Source organism: Malurus melanocephalus, unplaced genomic scaffold, assembly GCF_030028575.1.
Source record: "Malurus melanocephalus ecotype Western Australia unplaced genomic scaffold, MMel_1.1 scaffold_127, whole genome shotgun sequence".
Taxonomy (NCBI): domain Eukaryota; kingdom Metazoa; phylum Chordata; class Aves; order Passeriformes; family Maluridae; genus Malurus; species Malurus melanocephalus.
The window spans coordinates 1,287,514-1,309,085 of NW_026623359.1; the positions used below are offsets into that span (position 1 = coordinate 1,287,514).

At 39.9% G+C, this 21,572-nt stretch overlaps 1 protein-coding gene across 1 annotated transcript in view; it reads right to left on the reverse strand.

Moving 5' to 3' along the window:
• Window positions 1-21,572, reverse strand: part of LPIN1 (lipin 1) — a 54,834-nt gene that overhangs the window by 24,748 nt on the left and 8,514 nt on the right. Inside the window, exons 2-7 of the mRNA XM_057370477.1 lie at window positions 12,352-12,552; window positions 10,950-11,045; window positions 9,399-9,736; window positions 8,911-9,030; window positions 3,138-3,267; window positions 946-1,255 (exon numbers count right to left, since the gene is read on the reverse strand). Coding sequence (XP_057226460.1) covers window positions 946-1,255; window positions 3,138-3,267; window positions 8,911-9,030; window positions 9,399-9,736; window positions 10,950-11,045; window positions 12,352-12,552 — 1,195 coding nt within the window. The remainder of the gene's footprint in view (window positions 1-945; window positions 1,256-3,137; window positions 3,268-8,910; window positions 9,031-9,398; window positions 9,737-10,949; window positions 11,046-12,351; window positions 12,553-21,572) is intronic.

Below are 21,572 nucleotides of genomic sequence, written 5' to 3' on the forward strand. Positions count from 1 at the left end.
CCTGTCACTAGGACCAACACAGAGCCACTGCTGTCCTGTTGCCAGTAAATCTAGACAAGTAGCCACTGTAAGGCCAAAACCTAATATGGAATTCATTCAAACCCACAACTTCTCACTGCTCTAATTGCCAACACCCAGCATTACAAAGGCAATCAGAAAATCCATACAAGGACTGAATAGTAARCAGCGAAACACGTCATTTTTTGTTTTCAAAGACAGAGGAATGCATGGGGGAAGAATGGGGGAAGAGGGCAAGAAACTTGTATGTTTACTGAGTAAAAAGCAGATGCACAAACTAGGCTTATAYAGACCTTACATAATTATAGAATAATCAGTGCTCTAAAACAGAACATTTGTGAGCAAATAAATTTCATGGGAAGACTATAACACTGTAGGGTTATAAAWKACCAAGTGGATATGGAGCMCAGAAATGAGGAAGTAGAAAAGCAGATGGGAGTTATATTGCACATATTCAGGACAGGACATGTACCACACAGAACTGAAAAGCATGCAAAACAAAAGCATCTTGTTTTATGGCAAGCTTGTTGTATGTGCAAAAGCCATACTACAACTTTGCACTAGAGCACAGAGTTTCCACAATTACTAGCAACACTTAACTCAGGTGAACCAGCAGATCTACAATGTGCTTGTACAAAAACATGAAATCCCTGAATCTGCAAAATGTGAATGAAACTGTAGTCTTGTTCATATGCACAGAGCTGCCAAAAACTTCAGACCAAGGAGAATCTTCTGTCTAATGAACAATCCCATTGACAGCTTGATGCACAGCRTGGGCTTTGAAGGCTCATTCTAAAGCTTATTCCTTTCCTGATCTGAAAGTGCCTTCAGGGCATGGATTATATTTATATGGCAACAAGATGCTTTATCACCATAAAATTTGAAGACAAAATCATACATATAAAAGTGCAGGATCAACAGCTTTACCTTTCTTTCTGGAAGGGGAATCCGTCTTGCCAGTTGGYTGGGCTGAGCAAGCTGCAGCTTGTTTTATTTCTTCATTTGCAGGCAATGAGGGTTCAGCTGCTCCTGGCAATTCTGTCTCTGGCTTATTTGTCTCAGCTGGTAAGGGCTCACTTTCATCAGCAGTTGCTGCATCTCCTTGTCCAAGGGCAGGCAGAGGAGACACTGTGTTAAACTCTTCTACAGGAGAACTCTGGATAACCCGAAAGTGAGTGCTTTCAGAAGGATTTACATCTGCCACACTGGGCTCCTTTGCTTTGAGCAGAGAACTGGCCTGTGAGGAAAATTAAACAGATTACTATAAAAAAAGCTCTTAAATCCAACAGCCTGAGTTTAAACTGTCCTGTTCACTCCAGTGAGATCAGATTGTCAAGATAACCAACTACAGCAGAAAGCCACCACTAACTGAGATAGAGACTACAACATGCAAAAGACCTCTMTGCTGTGTTTGTGCAAAATTCATTTTCATCTTGGGGCCAGGAAAGATTTGTTCTGCAATGTGCTCTACAGTCTTCATTTTCTATTCACCTACACCTCCCAYCTTGCCTTCCTCTCTTCCTGTGAAAATCCTGGCTTTCCCTCAGAAGGTAATCCTGACAAGCAAAAGGAGGTAGCACAGACTGGAGTCCTTGCACAATCAGGATGCTTTCAGGCACCAGGAGACCGTCATTCACTGTCACGGACAGGACACTATATCCCAGATTTAGATTTTAAAACATTTTACAGGAACAATTCCAGATCTTCCCTGAGTGTGGGACAGAAAGTGGTCTTACAGAGGAACAGAGTGGAGCTGAACTACAGCAGCAGCGGCACAGCTGCTGCAACCTTCATGTCATAGCAAACACACAACTTTTACATGAAGTTCAACAGCATACAAAGTAAAACTCCCAGTTCAGGTACAGCCAAATCATCTCTGAATGGCTTGGCTAAGGACACAGGGACTGCACAGAGAAAAGCCTTTGGGAGTAAGGTTCGCAATACACACGAGGGTGTGTGACTGGAATAAAAAAAGATACCCCTAAATCTAGCAGGAAACTCTTCATTCTAGACTTCAAATGCCAACTTGAAACTCCTGCATGGACCTGTGCACTTAAACCAGTTCTCTTTGAGAAGAATATAGCTCCCAATTTTCTTGTAATACACACAAGTAGGAGAATAGTGCAAAGGTGATGAGACAGCTCACCACTGGTATATTAAAGAAGAGGCCAGAGCTCATCTGAAGAAACTAAGAATTCTGGATTCCCAGCCCTYCTTTTTTCACTAATTACAGTGAATTAAAGATAAATTATAATAGTGCCTTTATAATACTGGTGCCATCACCAGAACATAAAAGTCTTCTTTCTGAACAGGATATCCACCTCCCTGGGCTGCAAAGCAGGAYTTTTTCCTCTTTGTACTGTATGTGAGCCCATCTCTCCTGCAGCCCTTTCTGCAGAGAAGCCAGCCTTCAGCAGGAGGGGCCAAACTCTGCACCATCCCAGCCCCCACAGTTGCAGTATTCCACTGAAACATGACCTTTATTTCCTATACACTGGTGCAGGCATAAACCCTAAGCCTCCCCTTTCCCGAGTGAATGCTCTGACTCCACAGCAGCTATCACAAAGAGCCAGCCAGCACCTGACCAACCTGCAGTGTGGGCAGCTGCCCATAGTTTCTGTGCAGCACTGGAAACAACGGTGCTGTCACACTGCAGATCATAAAACTAACTGGGACAAATGGCTCCAGGAGCAGAGAGGCACCAAGCCAGTCCCCTCAGCCAAGAAAACAGCACGTCTGCACATCCAGTGATACAGAACTCCAGGTGTCTCTGGATGCTTTTGTATTCAAGCAACCCATTTTAATTCTCATGCATCATACTGCTWACACCAAGCCCCTAATTTCCATCTRAGCCACTTATGAATTTCAGTAATTGACTAAAGGACACTGGGTTTGATTTTTTTTCTGTTTTTTAAGCTTCTAACTTTTACAAGACTGGTTCTCAGGTGCTTCTTCATTTTCTACTGTATATCATCAGTAYTGAGAATATCCATGCCATATCCATTTCCTATACCTTCTAAGGAAAAGATTCAGTTCTTTTACATAAAACACTGWAATTTTATGTAAAACCAGAATCCATTTCCTTTTCATCAGTCTGCAGTTTARCTTATGTTGGATACCTTTGCAGCCTGGGGTAGCTCTCCCCATGCCCAGTGCATGTGGGGATTATCTTTCAGTCCACTTCTGTCCGTAGGTTTACTGACTAATTCTGAGTCACTTTGAGGAGTAGGAGGACGTGAATCTGATGGGCTAAAGAAAAACAAACAAAAAAAATGTTACAAAAGCAAAAGTAACTAATGCACTACTAAGCACTTTCCAAACTGATATCCACCAATTCAAAGAACTGAAGACTGAAATAATTAAGAGCCAACTGAAAGTATGAAATCATAGRAAAATGGTTTAAACAGTTCAGGATCCTCTTACACTGACATTCAGAGGTCTCATCCCTTTTTCAGTGAGTGCTGTMAGAGAAGTAGGATTTGAAAAGCTGAAAGAGATGGAACAGGAACACTGGACCGAAACATTTCAGGAGGATTTCTGTTTTTCTGTGTGGAAAAAAGAATTGGATGATACCAGCAGCAGCAGATGAACAGATGTTAGTATTGTYATAATGCATGAAAAGTGCACAAATTATTCACTCACATCCTGACTAAGTAATAATTTAATCTAAGGAATCCACTTGGCTCCTTTCTAATTTGTTCAGTTCTACCACTGGATGGATGTTTATAAGGAAAACAGCAGAAGAGYTACACAAAGAATTTAAGCCCTTTCAGCTCAGACCTATTTAACTGTTTATTTTGATGATTACTTGATATTAAATACTTAATAATTAATTAATAAATTACCAGCTTGTAGCTGATATTTTTATTTCTTATTTTTAATGTGGTGAACTCAAGAATGTGATGTCAAATCAGTCATTAATAAATAATGAACCACTGCCTTCAAGGACAGAAGGAAAAATTCAGATTATCTGCTCTGCCTTTCTGCATAACACAGGTCATAGAATTTCCCCTAGAATCTCCTGAGCAAAGCCTGCATTTTTTATCAGAGCCATAACATGTCTTAGTATACTCATCCAATCCTGATTTAAAAACTAAAAGCAAAAAAAGAATCTCCAACACTCTAAATCGAAGGTCCAAACTAAGTTACTTTCAATCTCAAAAGAAAAGGCTTCCATTTCATGAAGTGCTTAACCCAATGATGTTCAACAAGGTGCTATGCCTGGGTTGAGGCAATCCCAATACAGGTTGGGCAGAGAATGGACTGAGAGCWGCCCTGCTCTTACTTGAGGGTGTTTGTGACAAAAAGCAGTGAGGGTGGTGAGGAATTGGCACAGGTTGCCCAGAGAAGTTGTGGACTCCCCATCCCTGGACACCAGACTGGACGGGGCCCTGAACAACCTGGCCTAGTGGAAGGTGTCCCTGCCCATAGCAGGGCAGGGTGGAATGAGATGATCCTTAATGTCCCTTCCAACCTAAACCATCCTGTGGTTGTGTAAAAGAGAAAACTGGTTTGGATATTCAGTTTATTCTGAGAAAGAAAAAGAGTAAATCAAACACGAAGAATTTATATAAAGGTAGAATCTTAGAATTGTTTGGGTTGGAAAGGATCTTAAAGACCATCTAGACCAACCACCTTAAAGCCACATCCAACCTGGCCTTGAACCCTTCCAGGTATGGGGCATCCACAAATTTTCATGGCAACCTGTTACAGTTTCTCAACACCCTCACAGTGAAGAATCTCTTGGTGAACGTCCAAGCTTTCAATTCAAAGCCATTACTCCTTGTCCTGTCACTACATGCCCTTGTGAAAAGTCCCTCTCCCTTTTAGGTACAGGAAGGTGCTATAAAGCCTCCCTTTTTAATATATTCAGAGACAGCTGGTAGGGAAGTCACTGATCACAGGAAAATAATTACTTCACATTCACATCTGAAACAACAGCACCCTAATTATCAACATTATTCACTGTTTTCATCTATGCAGTAAGACACACTTTGAATATGGACAAAAACTAGAACTTTTTAGCTATAGATATTTRTGTTACCTAATTGAATTATAAAATTTATAAGCAATCTTTTTAGGATGTAAGAATTCAATTTTTCATCAGTTCTTAAGGTAGACAATTTGACAGATGGAAGAATCAATACAATGCAATTTTAAAAGTATTTTCCAGCTCTAAGGATTCAAGAAATGCCTAGTGGGTTTTTCAGCTAGTTCTAAATCTCCCACTGAAAAGTTTGTAGGATTTACAGTATTTTCCATACTTATAGGCTTTATACTATTCCATCCATTGAAACCTTGGAAATCAGGAGCCTGAGCACTTCAAATAATCTCAGCAGGCAATAATGCCCCTCCTGTTGCTTTAAGCCTAAATCATGTAGATTTAAATAAGACATAAAAYGACAAGGCTTCTTTAACCTGTGCACTACAAACATTTTAACCTTCAAGAGACCTATTGTTTACTTAGAAAAATCTCCAATCTGGCCTTGTYCAGCCCAAGCTCACTTACTCAGACAGCCTGAGAAAATAGAGGTATTGCTTTAGTTTGGGTAGAACCTCGGCATTTTGCAGTAAGAAAACCAGTTTGGGGTGATGGTGAACMTGGTCTTCTCCATAATTTTTTCTGAAATACAGCTCCCTTGTACACACAGCTGAGTGAGGAAGAGCCTGAGCTGTTACTCAGCACCATGATTTATATTCCAGAGCAAAATGAAAGTAGTGGAAATATGGCACCTGCATATGTGAATATGTTGAAGATGGCAGAATTCTGTCTGTGAAGGTTCTTACTGCAAAAGGCTGACCAATRATCTGGGTTTGCCTCAGATGAGGCAAAGACAAGCTATGTCTTGCAATTCTTGTGTCCCTAAGTTATGCACTGACTCAGCCCAGCTGAAATTTCCTTGCCTTTAACAGATTGCTGAGATACTGCAGATCAAACCAGAGCCACCCATCCTGTCAACAGTGCACAAGAAGGAAGGGAAATTTCAGCTCAGTCATTAAGATCAGCATCTCTGATTCACATCCCATAGATGCTGAATATTTGTGTCACACTCCTATGTACTCCTTAACAGCTATTATTGCACTTAACCTAATCCAATGTCAAAGAACAAGGGACTTGGCCTGTAGTTGGCAGCTCTGTAATAACAAACCATATACAAYAACAAACAATCTTTGCAGTGTTTTCCACTAGAAGCAAAGAGATCCCTGAAAAAAGCAGCAGTGTGACCTGAGAAAAACTACTGGYTTGGGTGACAAAACATACCTGTGAAAAGATAATGAGAAGGAAAGAGGCCTATGTCATGCACATGTCACASCAATGACTGAGAGCCTCTAACTCTCCTCTTAGGTGGCCAAAATAGCATTCCTTTTTCATATAGAGGGGGAAAAAYGCTGAAAGACCCACCAAGAATTTCTTATTTCAACAGCTGCAAACACAGAGCCTCACTCAGACAGACTGCTACAGCACTTAGTAGCTGCCTATGCAGGTGAACTCCAGAGCAAAGTTTATGAAGCCACCCAGAGCACATCACTGCTCCATCCCAATCTGTGCTCCTGCCCTCCCTTGCAATGAGAACATGCTAAGGGGAACAGCTTTGACTATCCCAGAATCTCATTTTGACTTGGTGCTGCAACATGGTCAGGTTAAAGAGGGCAGATCTAGAAGCTGGGAAAACCTCAAAAAAACCTTATCAGTTTTGACACAGCTTTAGACACTGAGCATGGCAACTATGCTGCTATCACACATGAACAATTAAGCCTGATTTATTACTCAAAGCCTTCCCAGAATTAATGGAGAATTGTAGAGGTAATATTCCACTTGTTTAAATTTTTTAACTTCCATAGCAGGGACCTCTCTTCACTGACTTAATGAAGTGAAAGAGCTTGACTGCAGAATCTTGAGACTTMTTGAATTTAAGATAACAAGTGTCTGTATTCACTTTTAGCTCGGTAGAAAAGAGGAATCCTACACGACAGCAAAGGTTTAGTCTCAGTCTCCTAAACAAGGTCTCTTATCTACTGTGTCATCTTTACTCTAAAAGGTTGTCCCTCAATGCAATACAACATACAGAAAACCTTTCCCTCTCCCAAACCATGGAACAAAGGAAGATAAGGTTTTTTTTTGGCACTGGACTCCTCCCATTACAAGATTTACATTTCTTATTGCTCACTTAATCTCCATGGCTTTTGTTTTGCTTTTACTTTAGCAATCTATACACAAGCAAACAACTCAGGAAAACCATGGGATAAAAATGTCCGTAAAGTATACACTGATAGTAAAAAGCTATGAGGAAATGTCAGTCTCCATTCTAGGAATAAAYTCACTAGCTACCTTCTTACTTTTGGGGGTTTTTATCATCTTAATGAACTTGATTTTTAATCCAGGGTCTCAYTGACCTGATTTTATATCAGCCATCCTCTTTCAGTGGATGTTTCATCAAGCTAACTTASCTCTACTCAATGCCCACAAAGAAGCAAGCAGAGAAAGTGGTTTCCAATGTCACTTTCAATGTATCTGGGTTAGCAATAAATACAGTTATAAATTCAACAAAATTCACATAGTCTTAATGTGTTAACAGTTTATTAATGTATTAAAAGGTTTAAAAAGCACTCCAGAAAAGAGGGAGGACAACTGTTCTACCTGTCTGGAAAAGAAAAGTAAGAAGATTGTTGAGGATAAGAGTTAGATAGGCCTCCATCTGCTGGAACAGTGAGGAGAGAGGTTTGCCCTGTACAACCTATAGCCTTACTGGGCAGCAGAGCATGTTGGGAGAAAGAAAGGCAGGGTGTSATTATTCACAAGTGCTGATTAACATAAACACTTTGTGCATTATTAACACAAACGCTGAATCTACATCAGGAGTTTTCAAAATCCAGGATACTGCAATCAAGAAACAAACAGAACATACAGTTCCAAAAGCCATAGAAAGGGCAGGATATTGACAAACGCTATCAGCAGYCTGGTGAAGCTAATCACATTAAGCTTTATAGGCAGTGGAGAAAGTTTCTTCCAGAACACAATTCAAAACATTTAAATTTAGCCCTGAAATAATCTCACACTCCCTTCCTCTGCCCCTCAACTACAGAGGTAGGATATTGAGATAAGACTTTTTAGGATAAGGTCTTGTGAATATTGCTGCACTCCAGCAGTCTGCACTGGGGACGTAGAGCACACGTGCATGGGGGCACACAAACACACAGAGAGCTCACTGGAATTACACTGAAATGCACATTAAGCATTTCTGCTTAATGTGCAGTGCACATTGTCCCTTTTTGACAGACAAAAGAAGGGAGGTCCAAACTGCTCTGTTTTGACATGAAAGGTATACACATATACACCAATACACATACAGAAAAAAGGAAGCAAATTACTGCATGTGTTCTTTTCACACAGTAAATATTTCATGTCTCCATTAAAAGTGACATGAAAAGCTCATATTCTTATTCATTAAAAAAAATATTACTTTTATATATCAACTCCAATCTGACAAATTCTTAAAAGGATTGCACTCAGAGCACTGAAGACTTATAGTCCTACATTCAGTAAAGTCCTTACAGGGCGTGTGCATCAGGCWAATATTCAGATTTCACAAAACATTTATCCTCTCTACAGTATTTATATGCAAACAATGGTATTAACAGAAAAAAGTATTCTTCAGAATTTGTGGACTTGCATTTGTATGTATGCATTTGCTGCACCAAGGACAAAGCCAATCTGATGTTTTGGTACACTATCTTATTGCAAATATAAAAAGCATTCATATAATAATGGTCAGTGAGCATGCTTGACATCAAAGCCTTTAGTAAAGACATTCTATACCACTGGCATAAAAGACACTAATGGGAAAACTAAAATTAGGGTACGATCTAGAACTGTACTATCAGAAAAAATACCTTTGAAGAGGTGACCATTCTCCATCTGAATGAGTGTAAGGCGCAGACTGAGAAAGCACAGAAACTGCAGGAGCCTTTATGTCAGACACATCATCAACAAAAACATCTGGAACAGGGATCCTAAATAAGAGGAAAGAAGTGACATTTAAAAAAACATACTTGATTACTGAATTGTCATATACATCAGATAAAAAAAAATACCTATTGCAGAGAAGAATTAGCATAACCTGAAGTAAAAGGAAATAGATAAATGTTATCTGATTCAAACCACCTAGTTCACAGCACCACCGAGGATTCTTCCTATGTTTTTAATGTCATTTTCATTACTTTAATTCCCAACATTCCCAATAATAATTACCTAAAGCTTCATACTTAACAACTTCATCAGCCATACATTCTGACTTAGAAATTACTGGTAGAAAGCATGGACTGGAACATTAACATAGGTTAACAGGTTTCCATTACACATCTCAATTCCACTATAATACCTTGAATTGTCCAATGGCTCTTTTTCCTCCTCTGAGCTAATATCTATGGGAAACATGTCTTCATCTTCTGATGTGTCTCCATGTGTGTCTTCTCTTTTTAAGCTGTCTAGTTTATGGGTCGACTTCCTCCTCTTCTTCCTTCTTTTTTTCACAGAGCTAGAGACTGGAGGTGTTTCAGTAGAAGGCTGAGCTCCATGAGCTTGGGGCGGRACTTGTGAGGATGCATTGGTGTCCAAGTTTCGTATCCTGTCTATGGAATTCCTCTTCAGCTGCGATTCCATTAAAGCAGTCCCCTCAGACAGAATGGGGGATGTGGACAGATGTAAAGGAATTACCTCCTGAAAAAGAAAAAATCAAACCATGAAACATGTTAGTTCTTTCACCAGTCATACAACTAGTTCTAAGACCTACGCACAATTACCAAAATCTAAGTTATTTACTCCTCAGAAAACCAACGATGATTAAACAGCTGGATGCTCATTATGCTCCTATGGCATAYGGAAATTTTTCCATAGCTGCATCTCCTTAGACAAATCAGGGACAATACTCTCAACACAGAGCATCCTCCGAGCATCTAATATTGGCCAGTTTATGGCACATGTCTCTGTCCATCTTGTCTAAGATACAGAGCAGAAACAAAACTGTAATTTAGAATCTGAACATTTTGCAAGATCCAATTTCCCTTCACAACACAGATGACAGATARCAGTCAGATACGTCAGTGTTTTATAACTAGGTCACACAAACACCCTGCTATTCAATCACATATATACATCTCTAGACATTCACGGAAGTATTTCCAACAGTTTTCAGTCACCAAATAACTGTTATCGCACAAATATTTTAAACATAAAGATATAGAGATGCACATTTCACAAAGCTCTCACCTGAAACCAGTAATATCATACTCAACACAGGAATTTGAAAACTCATTCTACTCTGCACAGTGACAAAAATTATTGGGGATATCTCAAGAGAAAGGCCTGCAAAAAAATTCTTGTATTATATTATGTGCAGAGTACTCAAAGTTAGTGTGACCACAACTTATTTGGACCAGTATTTAACCACAGCWCAACAGCAAACATTCTCATTTAAATATAGCTCCACATGAATAGTAGTTGTGAGATCATGTTTATGGGSAGCACCAGAAAGAATGGGTGCACAGATGTTTACAGAGCATGGACACTTTTACTGGCAGTCTGGGGCATGTTCAAATTAAAGACTTCTGAAAAAAACAGGTCCCTGGACATTAACCTCTTGCACACAAGTTTGAAGCATGTGAACTCTGTACATGCCATTTCTGTTCACACACTGGCATGCACATGATTATTTTTCACTTATGTGATTACCTTTAGCTTTTACAAATCTCAGCAACTCAAAAAAAGAAGTAACAGCAGAGCATTAAATTTCAATAGCAGAAAACTGTCTAGAAACCTTCAAAATTATCAAATGGGTAAAAGTATACTTTTTAACAAGATTCCTAAATTCAAAACTGACTCTGAAGAGTAGGCATCAGATTTTTAATGAATTTACAATAGTTTTGACTCTTACCTGATCATTATCCGTCTCCTGCACAAAAAAGGCCTCCCCATTGTCTCCCAGTTTCATGTGCAAATCTACAGCCTCTCCATTAATTTCTATGTCAACCTGGAAGGAAATAAATATATTCTCATTTCAAAAGAAAGTTATTTTAGGTACACAGCTCCTGTTCAGCTGTCCTGCTGCTGGCACTGGGCAAAYACTTCTCAGAGAAGTGTAGGAAACCTTATTATAAAGATGAAATAGTGACCTACTCTTTCTTTCAGTACCCCTTCACAAGGCAATCAATTATAAAAATGTTTTTCTCACTCATTCRGCTCATTGATATCTTGCTCCTCTACTCAGGTTTATAGTCATTACATAAAGTTCTGAATTTTTTTAATGTAATTCTGAATGCATCACTTGCCACACAAATCTACTTGTTCTTTCAGTTCATAGCCTATTTCTGAATTGTGCAAGAAGTACTTCCAAATGCAAATTCTTAATAYGTTGTCTTTCAAAATTCATTAAAGAGATTTTTCTTTACACTATGAGAAACAAAATAACAAAAATAATTTTACATTGAATTCCTRTGTCTATTTCTTCCACACATTTATCATATTACTGTACAACCCTAATCATCTCCATTTCTTCTCAGAAGGATCTCTCTCTCTGCCTATAATCATGCTTGCCACCAATTCCATTTTCACTGCAAATTTTTTTGGAGGCCTGCACAAGTCTACATTTATTTTATATTTCACAACACRGTACACCATTGGCACAGTAATATTATCCAACTTTTACTTATCCTAAATATTGGCATTTCTTTCTCATCTAAGTGAGAATTGAACAATGTCCATACTAACTTTAGGATCTTTCTGCTGAAAATTCTAGCCAYATTAGAACCTAGATATATAATTACACACTACTTCCTAAAATACTCTGTCACACTGGTAACTTCACATCTGATACACTGCCAGGTCACTCAGCCTGGTTACATTCATTCCAAAGTCCTCACCATTTTTTCTAACTTCAATTAACCTCAAGGTTCTATTACCTGAAAATATTACTTCCCTAATACCTCCCTTTTTGGATTTATCATTGAAWGTGTCAAAGAAAGGGGTTTTAATACAGTCACTAATGAAATCTAGTATAGWCTCAAATAAGCACATTCAAAATTTTGCTTTCTTGAATATAAATGTAACAAATTTCATGGCTAGTTTTGTTTTTTGTTATAGTCAATGTCTTACAAATTATGCTCTGAAATGCAAGAATCAGTAACAACCATTTTAACTGAAGCCTGCCTTAATTCAGGTTCTTTATAAAGGATGTCCAAAGAAAACATTGGCTAGCAGACCACAGAACATTCAGTAACTTCCATGTTATTAGAGCTAACTAACAGACAGAACATACAAAAATTGTCMTATTTTCTTACCACTTTCTCCCTGGAACGTAGAACTCCCATTTTCCCAAAGCGAACATGGAAAGGGGAACACTGAAGATTTCCATCTGGCTGACGTACRACAATGATATCTATACAACCTGACAGTGTGGCTGGGTTTAGTCCCTTATAGAGCTCCTTTACAGTTACAAACACTTGCCCTGCCAACTGTCCAACGTARTTCATGGTTTGGACCTGAAAAGCAAAAGGTGGAACAAATTAGATTTTCATCCCTGCTTTGTATTTTATTTGTGTTTTATTYGASAGATACAGGGTCCAGCAGTGGGATATTCTCCTGTTTCACAAATTAACAATTTTGCATGAAATCTGGATATCCCAGGTAAATTATTTACAGCATGTTTGTAGAGAGCTACTGAAAGACAAAAAAAAGCAAAAGGAACCTTGTAAATCAGAGAATTGTAACAGCTTTCAAAAGTTCATTAAAATCAGTTGCATCYAAAACCACTGTCAGACTTTTAGACTCTGAAACTCTTCAATTTCTTCAATTATCTCTGAAGAGAAAACRTTACTTCCAGAATAATATCTCCTCCTATCATTTATTGTGCCCTCAACACCAGATATACTTTTCTTGTGTATTTCCACAGGCTTTTATGGGCAGAGCAAGTGAATAGCATRTCTAATTTTGCACCACACTAAAGGCAAAGACTATTTTTCCTGTTTTACACGGATTTCTCCCATTAAAAGATTATAATAAATGTATTCAGRCAATAGATATGCATTAAGGTTGGACAAGCAACCTTCAATCCAGAGCATCCAAATATTGCTTCCTAATGCAACTTTACTTTCTTGTTTCCAACAGCCTTTTCAAACAGYATTTGCAGTTTTATTAAAAATCAGGCATGTATTGATGGTTGAAGTGATTTGCTTTATTTTTCCCGCTCCTGGATTTATTTAGTACTTAGCATTTAGTTTCCTGCTTCTACACTGATAATACACGTCCTGATTAATACATTTAATCCCCCAGAAAAGAAAGCATGCATACTTAGATAGACAAGCCTAAAATGTCTTTTAATGGCTCTAAAAATATGAGTGAATTTAAGCAGATATCTTCCTGAACAGTATAGATTTTAAAGACTTCCAGTGTCTATTGTTTTTCACTATTTTTTCAGCATCTCTTGCAGATTCCAAGATACTGGTGTCAGCAAAGTCCTTGTGCACTCAGTATAGAGCATAAGACACACATACAAGTTCTTTGCTAGGCTGTACTACACCACCTGGATGTCAATAAAAGAGACAGTTGCAGGGTAGGCAATGTTAAAACTCCTATTGATGGTGATGAGAACAGAACTGAGCTCAGAGCCTGAGACAGTCACTGCACAGCAGCATCATCTGCTACAATAGAGACTCTTTCAGCTGTGTTTTTTCATAAACAACAAAAAGATGTATGAGATGCTGTAAAAGTGGGCCCAAAATTTAACTCTGAATTACAGTTATAAACAAAAAACTGTTTAAAGCATACCATGAAAGCACTACAGTAACACATCAGAAAGTTAGGAAATGCTATAATTAAGACAGATTTCTTCCACACATTGCTATTCTAATTAACATATGTTCACCTGTGATTTTTTTTCAAAAGTCCCTCCACACTGGATGGACTGAGGCTTTGCTTTCTTCTCTGTTTCTATTGCAATACATGGGTCAGGACACAAACCRTGTTCTGAAGGAAGAATTATTTATGGCAGGCATCACTATACTGTCCCTGAAAAGCAGTGATAGTTTCCACACCTGACAGGTGAGGAGCTGAATCACAATAAGATTAAAACTAGGCACTAAGTTAAAAAAAAATCAGTTTGATTTTCAAAGTATTTAGGGTACAAGATGCTGTCATGGATTAACCCCAGCCAGYAACAAAGCACCRCAYAGTCACTCACTCACAGCCAACTCCCCACCATAAGCATAAGCAGGATGGGTGAGAGAATSAGAAAAGTGATAAATTTCATGGGCTAAAWTAAATACAGTTTAATGGGACAGGAAGGGAAAAAAGTTATAATAATTATAATAATAAATTGTAATCATAGGWATAATGAAACAATTTCAACATACAAAACAAGTGATGCCCAATGCAACTGCTCASCACCCACTGACCAATGCCCAGCCATTTCACAAGCAGTGGCCCATGACCAGCTTTCCCCCCAGTTTATACTCTGGGCATGATGGAATGGTATGGAATATCACATTGGTCAGTTGGAATCAGCTGTGCGTCCTCACAATTTCTTATGCCACTCTAGCCTGTCACTGGCAGGGCATAAGACAACAAAAATTCCTTGACATAATGTGAGCACYGCTCAGCAGCACCTAAACCAGCAGTGTCACCAACATTATTCTCATCCTAAATCCCAAACACAGCACTGTACCAGCCACTAGGAAGAAACCTTTATCTCAGCCAAAACCAGGACAGATGTTAACTAATGGAAGAATAATGCCTAAATAGTGTTTGGAGAAGCTTTTCTGCACAGCCCTCAATTCAGGCATCCAGTAAATGCCACCAGCTGAAAAACCAACATACAAAAACTTCATGGCAATTATATTCCTTTCTCCAGCACTGAACTGGTATCAGCACTTCTGGGCTCCTATTATGCACTAGGAACATCGCCTTCCTGAATGCAAATCTAGTGGCAAGCTGTTTCATTGGGAACATCACTTCAAACTCAAGCCACACCGAATGCTGCGTCACAGAACAGGCTGAAAGAGACCTCTAAAGGTCACCTGGTCCAAGGGTCCGCCAAAAGGAGGGACAGCTTGAACAGCATGGCCCACAACCTTGGTCCTGCAGAGTTCTGGTGTCTTCAAGGATGGAGATTTCTCAGACTTCCTGCTCTCCTTTTCCTATGTTTCCCCGTCCTCTCAGAAAATTTTCTTTACCACACCTAATCTGAATTTCCCTTGTTGCAGCTTCTGCCATTGCCTCTTGCCCTACCACTGTGCAATTCTAAAATCCCAGCTGTTTCCTCCATACCMGCAAAAAGTAACTGAATACTCTGAGGACTAAATAAAGCTAGTTTCCTCAGCCTCTCCTTTGAAGTCATAAGCTTATCATAGGCCCCTAATTATCTTGATGGCCACTATCTAAACTCTTTAAAAAGGTGGCATGACACARGCACAAACCTAAGTTCAGAAGCAAGTCTCCAGGGTGATGTAAGCAAACTTTTAAAATTACCCCTTTGCTGTGGAAAAATACTTTAGTTTTTACTGGTGATTTTTCCAAATTAAAGTACAAAAAGATAATTTCTCATTGAGCTAAATTAAATGTAATGACAGCTACAATTAGGCTCAAAATTACACCATATAGTTCATCCCAGTTAATGTCTGTCTGCTGAAGTAACAAAATTTCTAGGTGCAAAACATCTTCCTTGGTGGAGAAGGAGCTGCTGGGACAGTATACACAACCCACTGTTTGGGAGAGTTATGGGCAGACAATCCAAATAKGAGGACTCACACATCCTCTTAACAAGTTACACCAGCTGGGCTCCTAAAATCCTAAACAGAGAATTTTGCAACTATTCTTGTTCACAACAAACCTTAGCTGCACTGCCTGCCCTGTCTTTGGACACAGAGATTATTTTTATACGCACAAATTAAAAAAGCTGGACACCATCCTCAAGCTCTGAGGCCAAACAGCACAGCACAATTTGTTTCCATACAGTGAAAATATTTTATCCCTTAAAAAGTGCCCCATTCAAACTGTCAGGTGGTGATGGACACTACTCTCAAGCTGGGCTGAAYCTGGCATGTACAACAGTAATTATGRAATTAATAAACAGACTGGGAGACTGATCACTTCTCCAAGAAAATGACGAAAATTGGTTTGTATTTCAAATTCAGGGAACAAAACATGCTGTAGTTAAAATGGGGGAGAGGTCAGAAATGAGACTGATGGTTGTAAGCTCTCTATCCTACCTTTYATACAAGCCAACCAAAGCTAAGATTGTTTGGAGTCTGAGGTTTGTAAGTTTGTACTCCGAACCTAAAGTCAGTGCATGCCATGTCAGCACTCCAGGAAACCAACATTCCACAAGCCSCAGAGGGACTGGATGTGGTTTGGGAGTGACACTTTACTCTGGCCACTCCAAGAATTCTTTCACTTACTGACCAGGCAGCAGTGAACACAAGTTTATATCAGGGGTCAAACACCCAGTGCCTGCCTGTTAATTAAACCCAATTTAGTAAATCTCTTGTTCTCATACCACACCAGTGGACATAGCATAAAGTATTTTTTCATGCCGGGAAAATTCAGAATCCTTTGATCTAAGCTTGCAAGTGAGAACAGTCTGTACTGCTTCTGTCAGGATTTCAAATGGTTTGAGTTTTGTTATTTGCCAGAAGACATTTCACAACTCTGTATTTTGCATCTATTATAAAATTAAAAGTATTTTCTAGTATAATTTTAAATGTAAATTTAACTGGCACCACCTTCCAGAAGGCCTAGAAAATTTCCAACTCTTTTGATTGTTAAAGAAAGCAGCCATTTCTCATTTCACATTAATCATGATGTGGAAAAATAAGTCAAAAATAAATAACTCGGTGATCCCCCTTATTATTTAACTGATTTATTCACTTAACAAAGATTGACCTAACAATATTAATTCTTTAAAGACCCACTCTGCTGGATACCACACTGTCMTCTGGATAATCCATTTGTTTCAAGCAGGTACACCAGACTGTCCTAATTCCCCTGGAAAAGCCAGTAATTGTACCCCTTGTGGCACAGTTTTGGTTGTTTAGATTTGGGGGCCGTTTTACAGCTCAGCTCTTCCCCATGCTATTTCATCTTTCTTTACTGCATTTTTCAAAATAAAATACTGAAAATCATAGGAACCGAAGGCTTTTTTTTTCTTTTGCAATACCCAGTGTCTCGTCAGGTACCACAACATAATGAATAATAGATTAGATATCCAAACACATCCAAATTACTAAGGGATTCAAGTACTATTCAACATGCTCTGAACACAGACAATTGATTCAGGTAGCACGCTGTAAGGGTAATTAAAAAGTGGAATACACTTCCTCTGGAAGACATGAAATTTCCAATGCAGAAAATTTTGAAGAACAGGGCAAAATCTGCTGGAACTGGTTTAAGAACAAGCAACTGTAATCTTAGGGAAAGACATTGTGGCTGTGCCAGTGTCCAAAGCAGTAAATCAACCCATCACAGGCCAAACTATTACAATCTGGGCATCCTACTGAATCTATTTAAATTTCAAAATCTACCTCTTGTACCTTTTAGGCACAGGCCAATAAGCACTCTCCCAACAATTCCAAGGCACGCTAATGAGCTAAGATGGACTGGGCACTACTTCCATGGCCAGTTTAGAAGCAGTCACCTTCTTTTAAAGGTTTTGAGAGCTTCTAGAATAGATGGTGCTAGCTGGTCTGCTCAGCAAGAATGACCTTTGGCAACATTTAGGTCCCTTTCAGCCCCTTTTCTCAGGTTCTGCAGTTATGACTGTGGACTGGCYTCGTAAGCCAGGAGAAGAAGATTTGCAGTAATGGTAAACATAGCAAAAACACACAAACAGGAAGTACAGAATATTTCAGTTACACTTTTAATACCTGATGTGATGATGAGACCCTGGTCTATGGCTGAAGTGATGGGCATAAGTACAAAACAAATCAACTTTCCTACTCAGAACTTCCATACAACATGTGTAATGGTGAAGGAAGAGTAAAATTGATGGGACAGTGTTCAGTTAAAATAGATCAATGCAGCTCTGCTGCTGACACTGAAACTATGGCCGTTTTACAAATCTGGTGCATCTGGTACCCTGACCTGCCCTTGGTTTCTGTTTTGAAGATGTAAAGCTTGAGACAGACCAGACTATTTTTGGGAATCACACTGTGGTCCCTTCAAAAGAACTATTCCTCATTTACAAAAAGTAAAAAGTAAATTACAATATTTTGAAGTCAGTGCTTATTCACACTCTTTTACTGCCTATCAAATATTTATTTTCTTGACTCTGAAACAGTTCAGTTTTGTCTGCAGTACTGAACACTTAATCCCTCTACTGCAGCTAATCGAATTTTACTATTGATATATTCTTTACCATGAAAAAGTTTCAGAGGTTATGTTCTAAAAATGATTTATGATAAAAAGGTAGGGGAGATACAGAAATATTTCAGATGAAGATTCCCTAGATGATTATTTTCAAAATTAGCTTAGCCCTTCATGTCTGTGCAACATGCTGACATTTTAATTGTAAAGAATTTTTGACTTTTTGACGGTAAAAGCCCATAATAACTATCATTCTACTCTCATTCAACTCTGGCTGTTCTGTAAATAGGAGGGTGCACTCTGTACTAGTCTGATTATACTCGCATTTGTTCCAGGTTTCCCCATAGTCCCAGCTGCATGGGACCGACCATATTCCTGCAGGTGATCTGACAGTACGTCTGGTCAGYTGGGAAACAGGTGCAGTTCACTTGYATGTCCCACATCAGAAAGCAAAATTCAGCCTGTGACTGGCTCTACACCAGAGTAAGAGCATTGTGCTTCCTGCCAGTCAAATCTCCAGAAATATTTTAGGGYTGTGATTATTCTGGGCCAAATTCTATTAGGAATTATTTGACTTCTATTCCAAGCTAGCCAAGCTAGCTATTCCAGTGCCAAAAATTGTGACTTCTTCCAGCAGCCAGAGAGTCAATGGATCAATACCAAATCTATCTTCCAAGCTGCCTGTCCCTCCAAGAACCCACCCACTCACACTCACTCACAGTCATGGACTTTGAGATGACTATTCCTCTGGTTCRTTATTGCACTACATTTCAAATAGTTGAAACTATACTTGGCACAACACTTTACGAAGTCTCTGTAAAAGAAAGAATATTTTCTTCAGAACAACTAAAATCAAAAATTCAAACTGAAGACTCAAAACTTGCCTGAAATGAATCCCCATGTTCAAACAAAGGGGGAACTGGCCACAGCCCCACAGTCAGGGTATCAAAATGGTACCCAAGAGTTCAGAAGAATTAGCTCAAGGCCAGCTGAAGTGCATAACCACAGTCCCCATACCAACCTCCTAAATGTACATTCCCCAGTCTCCTAAATATTGCCCTTGTGCCAGCACTGAAAAGTAACACCAGAAAAAAAAGCCAAAAAAAAAAAMCAATTCCAGCTAAATCAGTGAGATGATCTGACTCACCACATACCCATRCAATTGCTACTACCAACCAAAGAGAGAAACTAAGAGTAGTGGTGCACAGTACAAGGGACACCTCTACTCTTCAGGCAGTCCTGAAATCAGACCTCAAGACTTGCCTGCTCCTTTCCCAATGATTTCTTGGGAGACCTTCACATTTCCCTTGGTCTCTCTGTACCTTAGCTTCCCAACTGCACAGTGCTTCCCTCCTCACAGAGACACTTTGAGGAAATGTACAGAAGGACTGAGACTGCTTTGGACGGACCACATAAATAGGTTCAAACTGTATGACAAATTGAAAAGTACAAACTGATGCCTGAAACCAAGGACTTTTGAAGTAGCTGAAGAATATATGGTAGGTCATGTACTGYGCTGCCCTGTGTTACTGTTCTGATGTCAGTGAGGGAACATAAATCAGAGTGGGAAAACAGCAGCAGTTCTATTCTGTATGGACACCTCATGTGATTTGGCACGCTTTCTTTCAGCAGGATTGGAAAACAAATTTGTTCATTAGACTCTATATTCTCTGCATTTCTACAGTTTAAAGTAACTTCTCTGCATTTCTACAGTTTAAAGAAACTTCAACTGTATTTCAACTGCTTTTGATAACTGTTGTGTGTATATATGCTCACAGATTAACAAATCTGTACAGCTGCATATGCTCAGGTATGGAAAAGTGCCAAAGAATAAAACTTGCCCAACTCTCTTACAAACAGGCCCCACTTGCATCAGGTAAGCAGATATTATCAGGTAGTCTATATCTGCATTAGTAAACTGGAGCTATCAGAAAAGCAGAAAGTATCTAAAACCAGCRGAAGTTATTTCCATGGCTTTATGGCTAAAATCATAACATAATTATGTTGGGCATTTTCCATCTGATCTTCACCATCTCCCCACATTTTCTTCAGTTCTCTTCATGGAAGCAGGCTTGTTTTACTATAATAGGAGTTCACCTATCTAACTTCTAACCATGCACTGATGACAACAAAACTTTACGTGTGTACACTAAGCATTATCAGTATTTGCTTCCTAAGACAGCAAAGGCASGGACACTGATAAAGCTATCCAGAAAGTAAACCGCTCCAAAACACCCTCCAGACTAGGAGCCAAATTAGAGGTCAAAAAAATCTATCGAGGCTGATCACTTTTACATGTGAAAAAAAAAAAAAAAATTATCTGCTAGATATTCTGCAATATCAAGGCTGGGATACTGCCAGCACGCCATTCCCCGATTTGACAGGGATAACAACATTGCAGTGTTTTGTCTCCTCCCCACAAGACATACTTGCTTCTAGTTTTGCTTCTGGAAGCTAGAGGAGAYACGCTAATCAACAATAAGTAATAACTGTTGGAGGGGGATAACATAAGAGAAATACAAAATATCTGAAAGTTTCGTTTTCTAAGTAGCCATTGCATTGATGCCAGGCAGGCTCGGCTATGTCAGTAAATCCCTCTGTCCTGTTACTGCTTTCATTATTCCAGCTCAGGGAAAGTATTAGTGAAGCAGTGGTATAATGCAGCGATTTGCATCAGCAGATGCYAGAGAAAGGGAAGCAAAATTCCTAAAGCCAAAGGGGAAGCAGCAGCAGCGGCGCACAGAGGGGCACTGGCCACCACCAGCTCATCCAGCTCAGACCGACCCCAAACCGAGACCCCCGCGATGGGCACCTCGCTCTGAGGGGACACCTGGAAAGCATCACATCTTCCCTCTAATCCCGTGCACAAAGCACTGCCCAGCCACCATGCGCCCAGCCACCCCGGCACAGCTGTCACTGCCCAGGGCCAGGCGGCTCCGCAAGGAAAGGCGGCCAGGGGGTGCGGGCAGGGGATGCGGGCATGGGAATGGGGCAGCCGCCCGGAGCCCCGCCAGGATGCCCAGGCCGGCCAGACCCGCTGCCTCCAGCGGCTCCCGGCCTTGCCTTCCCCGCCCGCGGCAGTCGGAGCAGGAAGGGCCTCCCTGGTCCCGCAGCGGCCGCCCGAGCCCCCGCACTCACCTCYGGCTCGGGCCGCCTCCCGCAGCTCCGCTCGCCACCGCCTCAGTGCGCGCCGCGGCCGCGGGGA